Source organism: Camelina sativa, chromosome 11, assembly GCF_030686135.1.
Source record: "Camelina sativa cultivar CO46 ecotype springtype chromosome 11, ASM3068613v1".
Classification (NCBI taxonomy): Eukaryota; Viridiplantae; Streptophyta; class Magnoliopsida; order Brassicales; family Brassicaceae; genus Camelina; species Camelina sativa.
The window spans coordinates 47,474,502-47,489,361 of NC_141890.1; the positions used below are offsets into that span (position 1 = coordinate 47,474,502).

The window sequence follows — 14,860 nt, forward strand, 5'->3', positions numbered from 1 at the left end:
ACTGAATGAGTATTATTAGCTAAATTAATTATAATTTATAACTACTATAACTACACGATTCAAATCTCGAGTATTATTATAACAAATTGTCGAATTAATTCTCAACCACATTAACTTAAATATTCTTAAATCTATTCTCGACATACATTTAGGTACTCAAGATTCACATCGACTCATTAGAGACGTCTCTTGATTTATTAAACAAACCACAATAAATTTGTCTACGACGATAATAGAAACAGAAACTTAGAAAGTGTTGACTCACAAGCATTAGCTGTTTATATTTTGATGAAATAAATTACAACTGATTTTATTTATTTAATATTTTTGCTCAGAATCTGTCTTCACATAAATTACATTTTTTTTTCATCTCTTCACATATATTACAACTGGATAAGATATTTACTGTTCCTACTATCTCCTTACTAATATTATGAAAGTACATAACTCAAACTAACATTATTCCTTACAAAAAAAAAATGAAATTGTCATACCAAACACAAATTAATAATGGCCATTAAGGATAAAAATAATCAAGTACATTTTTTTTAAACAATGATATTATAACACTTCCAAAATATCTAATCATAAATTAATCAATAAACAAAATCTGATATCTAACTTACGATATTAATTTGGTATTAATCATTATATTTCATCGCTCATCTTTATTTGATTATATTTTGTATTATATAAAAAATCATCACATCAACTATGTAACAAAATAATAATTTTTGCATATGTGATGATTTTTTTTTTTAAACATATCTAAATTTTACAACTTCTGTGGGAAAATAATATTGCCTCAAAAAATTCTCATCAAATATGAATAAACAAATGTTATATTTATAGTATTTTTCGTTCGTTTTTGTTGATAAAATAAGATAAATCTTTAAACATATTACATAATCATAATTAATTTTAAACTAAAATTTAACCAAAATCAAAACAAAACAAAAAAATAACCGGGATCTGTATTACGAAAGATTTGATAAAATTGAGTACTATTTAACAACAGATAATCTAACTAAAATAAATATTCCCAACATAAATTATTTTTTTTCTACTGTAATAAGATCACTTACTTTTTTATAATCAACATCTAAAGAGTTTTTAACAAGCATATAAAAAACTATAATCAATTACGAAATATACTGAACGTCTTCAATTTTTTTTTTTTATTATTATCTCCGCATCGCAGAGCACCGCACCAAATACATAATTTAAATTTGGTTTACGAAGGCACACATATGTATATTGCTATCTTCCGGTTCTACTTCGAGATCTCACCAAAAAAACACCCAAAATCACAAATCAATAAATGGAAAAACCAATAATAAAACTACCCTTTCACGATTATTCTCTTCTACCTACAGCTCGGTTTGTCGTCGCTACATGTGATATCTGCAAAGTAACAGGTTCCATCTACGGCGGCTACTATTGCAACGATCCTAAAGTTTGGTTCCATAAGGAGTGCGTTGACCTCCCATCGGAGATCAAAAATCTTTTCCACCTCCGACATCCTCTCTTGCTCACATATTACCCGGGATGGACGAGTATTCTATGTGACTTGTGTGGAGAAAGAAAGTTCACGAATTACGGTTATCGTTGTTCCACATGTGACATCAATATGGATTTGACTTGTGGGATAAACCCACCACCGCCAACTATTGAGCATCCCATTGGTCATGATCATCCACTTGTCTTGAAGAATCCTCCAAAGAACACAGTAATCCGCTGTGACGTTTGCACGTTTTACATTGATAGAAGATACTATTCATGTCATGAATGCGTTGTGTACTTCCACCTGCATTGTGCCAATCTCTCGAAAGAGGTTAATCATTCTTTCCATCCTAATCATCCACTCAAGTTAACCGATATTGAATCACTTGGAGATAATGCTTTGAAGGTTTGTATTTTCTTATGTCGACGGCAACCAGTAGATGTGGATATGATTTATCATTGTCATATCTGCAACTTCACCTTGTGTATTGGTTGTACCAAATCACCACCACCCGCTGTCATCAAGAATGCGAAGACCCACAAGCATCCACTAACTTTCTTTTCAAGCACAGTTTTATGTACTTGTAACGTTTGTGGGGATAACGAAAATATAGTCCCTTATATGTGTCTTCAGTGTGGTTTTGCAGTTCATCGTCATTGCATCGACTTACCCAGGGTCATAATCATCAATCGTCATGATCATCGCATTTCTTTCACACATCATCTTGGTCCCGGGTACATGAACTGTGGAGTTTGCCGGAAAAGTGTATGCCAATACAATGGAGCTTATTCTTGCGTAGTTTGCCGTAACTATGCAGTTCATTCAAAATGTGCAATGAGAATGGACGTATGGGATGGTGTGGAACTAGAAGAAAAACCTGAGGTTATCGAGGATATTGCGCCATTTAAGGTGGTTGGTGATGACTTAATACGTCATTTTAGTCACGAGAGACATACTTTAAGGCTTCACAAGAAAAATATCATTCATGCTGAGAGTGCACGCTGTGAAGCATGTAGCCATCCGGTCGGATTTGGTCCGATCTACAATTGTGAGGGATGTTGTTTCATTCTTCATGAGAATTGCGCTAATCTTCCTATGAAGAAAAGGCTTGTTTTTTCTAACTTACCATTCCTATTAATGGGGCCAGGTAATGGTGGTTGCAAGGTTTTAGACTGCAAATTGTGTGACATGTTTTTTACTGGTTTCGAGTACAAGTCCCAAGAAAGGAAGCAAAAAGACATCGATGTACATTGTAGTTCCCTTTCCGAGCCGTTCGTCCATGGTGGTCATTCACACCCCTTATATTTTGATTAAAAGCAGAATAGCTTTTGTAAAGCATGTCGAAAATTTGCACATGAGAAATATAAGCTCTGGTGTGCTGCTTGTGACTTCAATTTGTGTTTATGGTGCGCTAGTCTGCCATTAAAGATAAGGCATAAAAATGATGAGCACGCTCTCACTCTATGTTGCGGTGAAAAAGCAAGTGGAAAATATTGGTGCGATATCTGTGAGGCAGAGTTGGATCCAAGTAAATGGTTCTATGCATGCTTCGATTGTGGAGGCACATTGCATGTGGATTGTGTGCTCGGAGATTTCTCACGTCTCATGCTAGGATGCATCATTGACCACAAGGGCTACACAGTGGAGGCTGTTTTCAACAATCACAACACTCGACCAGTGTGTAGGCAATGTTCCTTTCGATGCAAGGTTTCCGTAATCCTAAAGTTTCGTAAGAGTAATTTTGTATACTTTTTTTGTTCACGTTTCTGTTTTCTGAGGTATTGCATGTTTGAGGAGATATTTCATGTGAGAGACAATGAATTTATATTCTAAATAAACGAGTGGATCTTTCATGGTGATTTCACTTCTTCTATTTAATCTTAAGAGTTTATTTTCATGTTTCTTGTCCATCCCGACGAGTCACTTAAGAGTTTATCTTTCATGACGATATTTTCTTGCTCACATAATACTCACTCAAAAACTAAAGAAACAAAATCACTATTTTTTTTGGACAATTGGTTCTTACTATCATTCAAACAAACAAGATAATAAGGTAATAAGGGTTAAAAGTTTCCCAAAGCAAAGCTTGATACAGACATAAGCAACAAAAAGAAAAGATAGGTAACTCGACAAACATGTCCAAGAGGTATGAAGATTTGAGCAATGAAGCACCAAACCACAAGCTAAATCAAGGTGAGTCGACACAACATGAATATGGTAGATGGTCCTTATCAAAATGACATTGGGACTCAAAATGACATTGGAGCGTTGAGAGGATTTTCATAGCCAAGAGAATCGATGGCTTGATCTGCTCTTTGGTAAGGAGGAAGGTGATTGGAGGGTTAAGGTCGGGTATGACTTGCTTGAAGAGGTTTCGGTAACCACACTCCTAGGAGTTATGATCATAATACCGATACTCTTCAAACTTTGGCAAGGGAGAGCAAACTTCCTGACTTTGATGATTTGTACTAGACTATACTCGGGTGACATGGAAGGTATGGAGAGAAGAGTGGGAAGAATTTGGTAACCTCCTCTATTTGGAGAGAAGATCATAATGCTGATCTTCCTAGAGCTTGCGGTTAAAGAACACAAATTGCAACATAGCACTTAAGATAGTTCGGGAAACAACTGAAACATATAGGATAGATCCAAGAGGCTTTGGTAACCTTCTCTCCATAGAGACGGGGTGATAATGCCGGTCCTCTTCAATCTTTCGCAGTCATAGTTAGTGATTCTTAACGATTCTAATGGCAGGATTCTCAAATAACTGTGTAACATCATAGCATCAATGGTTAATTATGTTCCAATTGCAGTCTTCGGACAATTGAGTCCATGGATCGACACAAAGGTATGCTATGAGAATACAAAGGAGGATTTTTTACAGACTTGGATTTATGATGTACAAAAATCGGGTTACGGGGCCTTGTCAAGATCTTGAAAATCTCCAGTGTCAAAACAGACTCTTGTCCAACTGCGACAAGACAAACTGCTTGGTGAGGGGTTTTAGATCGAGGAGTAGAGAGGTGATGAGATTTACTTTGAGGAGAGCACGTGAGATAGATGAGATAGAAGGCTAACTAGGGGTTATGAAATCTCAAATTTGGCTATGAATGGCTGGAAACTCGTGTGAATCAAATCACTAAGAGAAACCATCGACGGAGGAGAGGGGAGAGGATGAAGCTGAAGTATAGCCGGATAAGTTGAATAGAAACAGGATGAACCTTCGGTGCGTTCACCGTAGAAAACGAAAGAGAACATACTTAGGTAGCGGAGGAGAACACATGGATGAAGGAGCAGCTTCCAAACAGCGCCAATTGGATTCGACGCTGTCGGAGGAACGAATCTCGGAAATTGTACGAGAGAGCGGCTAGCACGAACTATAATTTACTTTTTACATTGAAAAAAGATTCTAAAAATAGAAAACTACATATAATATACTTCGACTGTTTTAAAATAGTTGTCATTCTAAACTTAATTTTTTGTTTCAGTTTAGTTGTTGTTCTCGTTTGCTAATGTCATTTTTGGTAGAAAATTATTTCATTTGTCCCTTGTTAAATGAACTAGATTTGGATCCGTGCTAGAGCACAGGTTGAAATTCTTTTTATTTATATTATAATTTTAGAATAAAATATAATTTATATGATTATTTGTAAAAGTTTTTTAGATAAAATATTATGCAATAAAATCATACGCTAAATATGATGGCTTGAAAAACACACATATTTTGTAAGTTTTATATTGTTAATTTTGTAATTTTATGTATGAGAAATGGTTATTTTTGTTGTTTGTTTTTATTTTAATTTTTGAACATGTTTGGTGAAAGTTTTTTAATGTGACCCGTGCTTAGGTAAGATTTTATTTTCAACTGCAATAAGATATCAGAAATCACGATTAAGTTTGATAAATTGCCAAGATTTTATTCCTTTTTACGCCTAACAATATATTTTTATGCTTAACAATATATATTTTGTAACAATAAAGATTTTATTTTGGAAATTGTATAAATCATTGGAATATTCTCTTTAAAAGGATTCTTTAGGATATTCTTAAATGTATTCATATAGTCCATGGATTGATCAATTAATCTATAACCCTTTTTTCAACATATATTTAATTTATAACCTATTTTGTAACCAACTTATAAAAATTATATAGTCTACAAAAAAAGTCGTGTACTTCCGTTTTATTATATAAAGGATAAAATATATATTTTTAAAAAATTCTAATTTTCAAACAAATGTATAATAGAAAATTTGTCTACTTTCTTAATTTGTGTGTAAAAATCTAGAATGACAATTAATAAGAAAACAAATGGAATATTAGTTGTGTACAATAAATTCAAATTTTAGAACAAATAAAAGATTTTCTTAAACGTATCTCAAATAAAATAAGAGCATTTATAAATTAAAATGTTAAATGTTATTTGCATGGTAAATACAAAATATGAACTTTTTGAATATTATATCATATAGTTTGTTTGTGGTCCACGTTGGTTTAAACCATTTCCCCTAGAAGTGTCTATTGTATATAGAAGAAAATTTGTGACGTCTGCCGTGAGTGAAAAAAAAGGGGCTAAATGGAATAACAGTAAAATTTTATACAAATTAAATAATGTTTTTTTGTCAAACAATAGAAATTAAATAATGTTTTTTTGTCAACATTAGATGTTTATTTTTATTTTCTAACAAAAAAGATCAAATCATATTAGCTAATTAGAAAATAAAAACTGTTTACACACAGAACATTATGGGGAGATGCTTTATCTTTTCATCAAAAATTAATTAAAATTTGCTTATGTTTTAGTACATTCTATTATAATGTATTATAAAATAAATCAAACATAAAATTACAAAAATTACGTACACAAAAAAATCTAAAAATGTTTTTTTAATATAAATATTTTTTGAGAAATACTCTTTTTGGTGTATCTCTGTTCAAAAATACTCATTTCATCTATTCAATTTCAAAATACTTCTTACTAAATCCAAAAATTAATAAATTTTATAAGGTCTAATAGCATCTACACCAGGGAAAGTCTTCAGCGGTGCTCAAAAAAAAATTAATATTTAAGTAATGAAAAACGGACAAGTGTAAAAATAAACTGAACAACGATTCTACCCCAAGCACTTTAAGAATCGGTTCTCTCTCTTTCTGTATTATTTTATTAATTTTTAATAAAAAAATTAGGGAAGTAACGACTAATGGAGATGACCTAATGGTCTATGAAGTATTTCTAATAACTACTGTTGGGAGACTCAATCATTAGATTTAAAATGTTATTTTTGTTTAATTTGACTGGTTATTCACTTTTTTGAAAATTATTAATGTATTTTTTAATAATTTAAGTGGAGGGATGAGTATATTTGACATTTTTACTTTTAATGACTATTGTTAAACGGATGAAAAAAAAGAGACTATTGTTAAACGATACACCATTCACTGGATTTGTAATATCAATGTATTGTAATTTTTGATAATATATAATATTTATTCTATTTATGTACTTCATCGAAATATTATATATATATATATATATATATATATTTAATAACAAAATCCTTGTTTTTCAATAAGTGCAGATTTTAGAAGTTTTTCAAACTTCTTTTTGATTTGCAACAGTTTTAACTTTTAACAAATATTATATCTAATAAGATGAGCAATTTCAAATCATTGATTCGTTAAATAAATGTCATATTTCTTGGTGGATCGGATCAATATCTCTCGAACCTCCAAGTTCTACTTCCAAAACTCCAAAGAGAAAAAGAAAAAGAAAAAAAAGAATCACATACATGATGGATACAGGGGCACGAAAGCTACCCATTCATGAGCACAATATTTTGCCTTCGGCTCGGATCGTTCACAATACATGTAAAGGCTGCGATGTAAAAAACTTCGGCTACGGCGGATACGTCTGCAATGATTCTGATTGTAAAGCTTGGTTCCATAAGGAGTGCGCGGAGACCCCATCTGAGATCAGACACCCTTTCCACCAACAACATCTTCTCTCGTTGACCAATGAACTGGGAGATCGTCCATGTAGTTTGTGTGGACAAAAGCGACTTGAATCCGCTGGTTATAGTTGTTCCACATGTGAATTCAACGTGGATTTGCTTTGTGGGATAAAACCGTCACCGCCTACTATTGAGCATCCTGTCTGCCATGGCCATCCACTTGTCTTTTTGAAGAAACGAGATCAGGAGGAGGAGGAACCCCCTTGTGAAGTTTGCAAGGATGCTATTGGTGGACCTTCCTATTCATGCATTGGATGCGATCTGTACTTCCACCTGGAATGTGTCCATCTCTCGGAAGAGGTAAATCATCCTTGCCACTCTGATCATCTTCTCAAGCTCATCGCATCCAAATTACTTACCGATAATGGTGGTGGGAAGATTTGTCTTTTGTGCGAACAACAACCAGAAAAGATGATTTATCATTGTTCTGTCTGCAACTTCACCACGTGTCTTGGCTGTACCAAAAGGCCACCCCCTCTTTCTATCGAGCATAACAGGACCCACAAACATCCACTTACCCTCTTTCCAAATGGAATGTCATTTAATTGTAATGTTACCGGGGCTGGGCTTAGCAGTAGAGCCTAGATGTGTCTTCCTTGTGGATTTGTTGTCAATGGGCATTATATCAACTTACCCCGGGTAATAAACATCAACCGTCATGATCATCGCATCTCTTTCACTGATCACCTTGGCCCTGGATATCTGAAATGCGGAGTTTGCCGCCAAACTGTGGACGAGTTTGCTGGGGCTTATGCTTGTGTAGTTTGCCGTAACTATGCAGTTCACTCGCACTGTGCAGTACGCAATAATATATGGGATGGTGTGGAACTAGAAGGTACATTTGAGATCACAGAAGATGTTGCACCATTCACGGTAGTAGGAGATAACTTGATAAGTCATTTTAGTCATCACAAGCATACCTTAAGGCTCCACAAAGAAGGCATCATTCATGATGAGAAGAGTACTGCTCGATGTGAAGCATGTACATATTCAATCGGATTTGAGCCGATCTACAGTTGTGAGGAATGTCGTTTCATTCTACATGAAAAATGTGCTAATCTTCCTAAGAAAAAGAGACTCGTGTTTGGCACCACACCATTCACATTAGTGGGAGCAAGTAGTCGTGTTGGTGATATGATAGACTGTGAATTATGTTGCGTATGTTCTACTGGTTTTAAGTACGCATCTCAGAGTGGGTGGGAGATAGATGTACATTGTGCTTCTCTTTCTGAGCCCTTCGTTCATGATGGCCATTTACATCCCCTATATTTTGATTATAAGGACAATTACTATTGCGATGCATGCCATACTAAGGTAACGAATGTCATGCTCTGTTGCAAAGCTTGTGACTTTGATTTGTGTTTCAGTTGCGCTAGTTTGCCAAAACAGATAAAGCATAGAAACGATGAGCACACTCTCACTCTACGTTGTAGTGAAAAAGCGAATGGAAAGTATTGGTGCGATATATGTGAGACAGAGTTGGATCCAAGTACATGGTTCTATACATGCTTTGATTGTGGAGCCACATTGCATGTGGAATGCGTACTAGGAGATTTCTCACGTCTCATGCCAGGAGGGATCATTGATACTGTCGGGGAAAAGAAATTTGATGTGGTTCTTAACAATCACAACACTCGACCATTATGCAGCATCTGTGGCTCTCGATGCAAGGTCTCAGTCATCTTAAAGGTCTGCGATGGAGACAATGTATACATATGTTCTCGTTCATGTTTTTCTGATACGATTTTAGCTAGTTCAGGTTGATTGGGAGTTTTGTTTAGATCTTGTGCGTGGAAAGGGTGAAACTTTGAATCCCTTTATCTTTTACATGATGAGAGATTTATTCATGTGGTTGTATTATTCGCTGCCCTATCTACTTTATTTCCCAGGATCGAAATGTAATAGGGATCGAAGAGTGATTATGATTTCTACTTTCTAGTGAAAGATGCTGAGCAAATCAAAACTTAAATATAAGCTTAATTATCAAATAAAACCCTTACATTCCTTTTTCAAAAAATAAATAAAAATAAATAAAACCCTTACATTTCGAACACTTAATTATGCTGATCAGATCAAAAAACTTACTAGTGTCTGTAAGAAGTAACAACCTATATATGGTTGAAAATCTGTGAGAATTCATGCAAGGGAATTGGATTTTTTCCCAACAAATGGCATCATCAGATCAGCAAGATTCACTTGCAACGTCGTTATCAGAGATGCAGTTCAAGGTAAAAGGAAACATGTTATCTTTGAAATTAAGTGAAATATTAATGTTCAAAATCAAACTCACCTCACGACGGAACAACTAGTCATATTAGAGATGATGGACAGGACAACCACTTACTGTATATTGCAAGGACTTACATGAAACCCATCACCACGAAAGACAAGTACTCAGAAGGAAGATATAACAACAAGTCATGGGAGTTATTAAGCGTTCCACGTCAATTCCTTCGTACATATATAAATCATTCTCTTCTTGAACATATATCTCTATTTTTTACAAAACGCTTTTTAAATTATGTGAATCAAAACTCAAGAGTTGATTTAAAAGAAAACACGCCGGAACAAAGAAACTTATATGCGTATTAATGTATCCACCGTTTCAAAATACATGATGTCTATGCGTCTTTTATGCATGTTTCCTAGTTTTTATTATTACTAGGTACTAATCCGCCTAGACCGCGGACTGAATTTTTTTGTAATATATTATGTTATTTATTATTGTTTGTTATTATAAATTTGGTTAGTTTATATAATAATTTTGTATTTTAAAAATGTTTATTGAAATTGAAAACCTTTGTCAATAAAATATTTGCATGTAACGATAAAAAAAATTGTTTTAACCTACCAAGCGTCGATAGTTCAATTGGTAAAGATATTCTGGCAAAGTCTAGATGTTGCCGGTTCGAGGGACCTCCCTTGGGAGGGGAACATATAAAATGCTCTGGTCCCTGACATGAGGGGATGTACGGGTCTAGGCTCAGAACCTCTTAGTAATTATAAAAATAAAAAAAAATTGTTTAAACCTTTATTGATAAAACATGATTGCTATAGCTCTGAAATAAGTAAACAAATGCAATAATAACATTACTATGATGCATAGTTCATCGGACAGTATGACAGTAATCCTGTCATCGGACACTATGACAATAACATTAATTAATTAACATTACTGTCATGCATACTTCATCGAACAATAATAACCATTTCTCTTTAAATCTTGACGCGAATAGACCATTAATTCTTAAAAGACTTCAGATTTTTAGGTAATGGGAAGGCTAACATTTTTGTAGTTATGTTTGTTTGTTATAAATATTCGTGTGTGGGATTTGATAATGAAATAGAATAGAACTTGCGGTAAATAGAATACAACCTGATGATGGTGGGATTCACATTTAAGTTTATCTGTTTAAATAGATAATTAGATGATTAATTAGTTATTAATTATCTTTATTACTTTTAATGATTTTATCTTTTTCTTAACTATTTATAATGACATTTGAATGTAAATTTTTACATTTTTTAAGGTTAGTTTTATATTTATACTTCTCAATTAATATAGTAGAATTTAGTAGAAAGATTTTTAGAAACATTTTGACTTGTTTTGATAAAAACACACATTTATTTTTTAGTATAAATTTTTATTTTTATATATATATATATTTTAATATTTTATTTTTGTTTCATGTCGTGGTTCATGATTGTAAAGTCGTCCGCGTCCTGTTTCGATTTAAATCATTTCTTAATTTTAAATCTTAAAAAAACAAGGTCGCATGTGAACAGCTAAGAGATTTACACTTGTATAGTGGTAGTAATTTTCTAATAATTTGAAAATTACTCTTAACATTACTATTATTATATTGGGTTTAGAAAGCACATAATGATGTCTCCCGGGTTCTGGCTTTCCCTTGGAGATTTCATAAACAAAAAAAATAAAAATAAAAAAAGAACCTCTTTGATTTATATAGATCCAAAAATGGCTACAACAGGAGTAAAGCTACCCTTCATGAGCATTCTCTTTTTAATTTGGATCAACATATTAAGGCTGAATGTGCTGGCTGCCATGTAGAAGAAACCATTTTCGGTGGCTACTATTGCAACGAACCTGATTGCTATGTTTATCTTCATAAGGAGTGCGCCCAGTCTCCATTGGAGATCAACCATCATCTATCCCACCCCGAACATCCTCTCCTGCTCACCAATGAATGTGGAGATGGCACATGTGATTTGTGTGGACAAAAGCTATTGCCTCCCTGTTATAGTTGTTCCACATGTGAATTTAAGGTGGATTTGGTCTGTGGGATAAAGCCACCACCGTCAACAGTTGAACACCCTATGCTTCATGATCATCCACTGGTATTTTTGAAGAAACGAGACAAGGAGTTCCCTTGTGAAGTATGCAAGAATCCTATTGGTGGACCTTCCTATTCATGCCTTGAATGCGATGTGAATTTCCACATGGATTGCATTAATCTCTTCAAAGAGGTAACTCATCCTAGTCATTCTAGCCACCCTCTCAAACTCATCCCTGTTGATACACTTATTGATGATACCAAGAAGACTTGTTTTGTATGTGGAAAACAACCAGAAAACATGCTTTATCACTGCTCCTTTTGCAATTTCATATCGTGCCTTGGTTGCACCAAAAACCCACCACCGGTTGTTATTGAGCATATCAAGACCCACATACATCCACTTACCCTTCTTTCCAAGAGAATCTCGTATAGTTGTGATGTTTGTGGGATAGAAGAAAATTACTCGGCGACTTATGTATGTCTTCAGTGTGACTTTGCTATTCACAGAACATGTATTGGCTTACCCCGTGTCATCAACATCAATCGTCATGATCATAACATTTCTTTCACTCATCATCTTGGCGCTGGATATTTGAATTGCAGAGTTTGTCGCGGAAGTTTAAGTCAGTACTATGGGGGTTATATTTGCTCTTTCTGCCCTAGCTATGCAGTTCATTCTTTATGCGCGGTGAGAGATGACGTTTGGGATTATGTAGAATTGGAAGGGACTCCTATTGATATCGAAGATAATTCACCATTCAAGGTTGTGGGTGACAACTTGATATGTCATTTTACTCATGATATACATAATTTAAGGCTCCACAAGGACGAGGATGTCATTCATGATGAGTGCATACGATGTAAAGCATGTATTCATCCAGTTGGATTTGGCTCCATCTACGTTTGTGAGGAAGATGATTGTTGCTTTGTTCTTCATGAAAAGTGTGCTAACCTTCCTAAGAAGAAAAGACTTGTCTTTGGCACCAGACCATACACATTAACTAAAGGTGGTGGGGTTCTAAACTGCGAGCAGTGTGGAATATTATCTGAAGGTTTCGAGTACGCATATCAAGACATCCTGTTTGTAGATGTGCATTGTGGTTCCCTCGATGAGCCGCTCGTCCATGATAGCCATATACACCCCTTATATTTATATAAATATGACTCATATATATATGAGGACCGCTGTTGTGATGGATGTGATCGCATGATAGCGCTATGTAACCATTTTTCCGTTGTGATGATTATGAGTTTTACTTGTGTTTGTCTTGTGCTAGTTTGCCAAAAAAGATATGGCATAGGAACGATGGGCACCCTCTCACTTTATGTTATGGAGAAGAGGAAGAGACGAGTGGAAAATATTGGTGCGACATTTGTGAGAGGGAGTTAGATCCAAGTATATGGTTCTATATGTGTTCTGATTGTGGAGTCACCTTACATATTCAGTGTGTATTAGGAGATTTCTCACGTCTGACGCCAGGACGCATCTACGGTTTTGGGAAAAAAGAAATTGACGTTGAGGTGATTCATAACAATCACAACACTCGACCACTATGCATCCAATGCCACTCTCGATGCAAAGACTCCGTCATCCTAAAAGTTTTTAATGAAGCTAATGGATATATTTGTTCTCGTTCATGTTTATCTAGTTATTTGGGTGAAAAAATTTAAACTTATGTCTAAACGATGAGTGGTTTTATCATGGTTGTATTATTCTATTTCTTTTCTGTTCCTCCTATCTTATTTCCAAGAACTGAAATAAAGAGACTTTTTTTTTTTTATTTTTTTCGTAACGAAAGAAGCTGGTTATTATACAATATATACACACTTGCAAGAAGCTTAACAATCAGTCTCATTGTTATATGAGAGCTCATAAACATATTGAATTTAGATTATGGATCCTCAGGACAGAAGTTCTTATACGTCGACAAATCATCACTGAATATAAATGAGTAGATTATCAACTTAACAATTTGTAAAACAACTTCAAAGTTATGATATTTTAAAAAATTTCTTCCGGACTAATCCTTAAAGAAAAAGATGGACAATATACTGTTATAGCTTTCTGTGTCATGACAACTCCCACCATTAATTTATTCGAAGACTAATTGGATTAATAATTCTAGTAATAGTTAAAGGCGAATCTTGAATTAATAAAAATTTCCTAGCTGTTTTGAAATTTAATTAAATTTTAAAGGAATGATGTCGAGACAAGAGGAGACGTACATTTGTATCAAGCACGTCTATGACAAATAAATTAAATTGGCCTGTGGAAATTTTGCTCAAGTTCACCTAATATTTTGACTTATATAAAAGAAAAGACTTTTCAGAATCAATAATTAATTATGATTGTTATAGTTTATTATTATTTGATCAAAAATACTACTGGCCCAGTTATTTTTAAAAACTTGTAAAAATTTTATATGACAGATCATTCAAATTATCTCTGACCGATATTATACATGCAATGCAACAAATAATCTTACATGAGTAAAGATAACTTTGAACTACTGATTAGATATAGATGATGTATTAAATCTGGTGCATATCAAACCTATACAAAACTCATATGTCACAGTAAGCATGCCAAACCTATCCAAATATGTATTAATCACTGTTTATGCCCACAAAACATCAAATCTCACCGACGATGCTTTATATTCGACAAAACCGACCCAAGGATATTCCATATAGTATACGAACTCAGGTCATGTTATCTCTATTATTACGCTCCCATTCGAAGACAATAAGGATATAAAAATATTTGGGTAAAATGTCATTTATACCATGAATTTTCAAATTTTGGCCATTTAAACCATGAACTTTTAAATTTTGGCTATTTAAACCATTAACTTTGTTTTATTGTACGCCATTTAAAACATCAACTTTTGTTGATTAGTTTTTTAAATATGAAGTTTCGTTGACTAAGCCAGAAAAGACATGACATAAAATTCGATAGTTGACCTACTAACAGACGTTACTATACCGTTAATCACTCTGTTGCTAACAAAACGACGTCATTTTGATGGAAGTTTTAGTTCGAAAAA

General features: G+C 33.9%; 3 protein-coding genes and 1 pseudogene across 3 annotated transcripts; all 4 read left to right on the plus strand.

The window, feature by feature from the left end:
• Positions 1-1,250: 1,250 nt before the first annotated feature.
• Positions 1,251-3,363, plus strand: LOC104726590 (uncharacterized). Its single transcript, XM_010445476.2, has one exon. It carries the CDS (start codon positions 1,322-1,324, stop codon positions 2,816-2,818), a length of 1,497 nt encoding a protein of 498 aa, XP_010443778.2. The 5' UTR covers positions 1,251-1,321; the 3' UTR covers positions 2,819-3,363.
• A 3,930-nt stretch (positions 3,364-7,293) lies between these two features.
• On the plus strand, positions 7,294-9,459 carry LOC104726591 (protein VACUOLELESS GAMETOPHYTES). Its single transcript, XM_010445478.2, has one exon. It carries the CDS (start codon positions 7,294-7,296, stop codon positions 8,098-8,100), a length of 807 nt encoding a protein of 268 aa, XP_010443780.2. The 3' UTR covers positions 8,101-9,459.
• LOC147935544 (uncharacterized) lies at positions 8,101-9,459 on the plus strand. The gene has a single exon (XM_087474551.1). It carries the CDS (start codon positions 8,101-8,103, stop codon positions 9,277-9,279), a length of 1,179 nt encoding a protein of 392 aa, XP_087330677.1. The 3' UTR covers positions 9,280-9,459.
• A 2,035-nt stretch (positions 9,460-11,494) lies between these two features.
• Positions 11,495-13,611, plus strand: LOC104729004 (uncharacterized; annotated as a pseudogene).
• Positions 13,612-14,860: the final 1,249 nt, after the last annotated feature.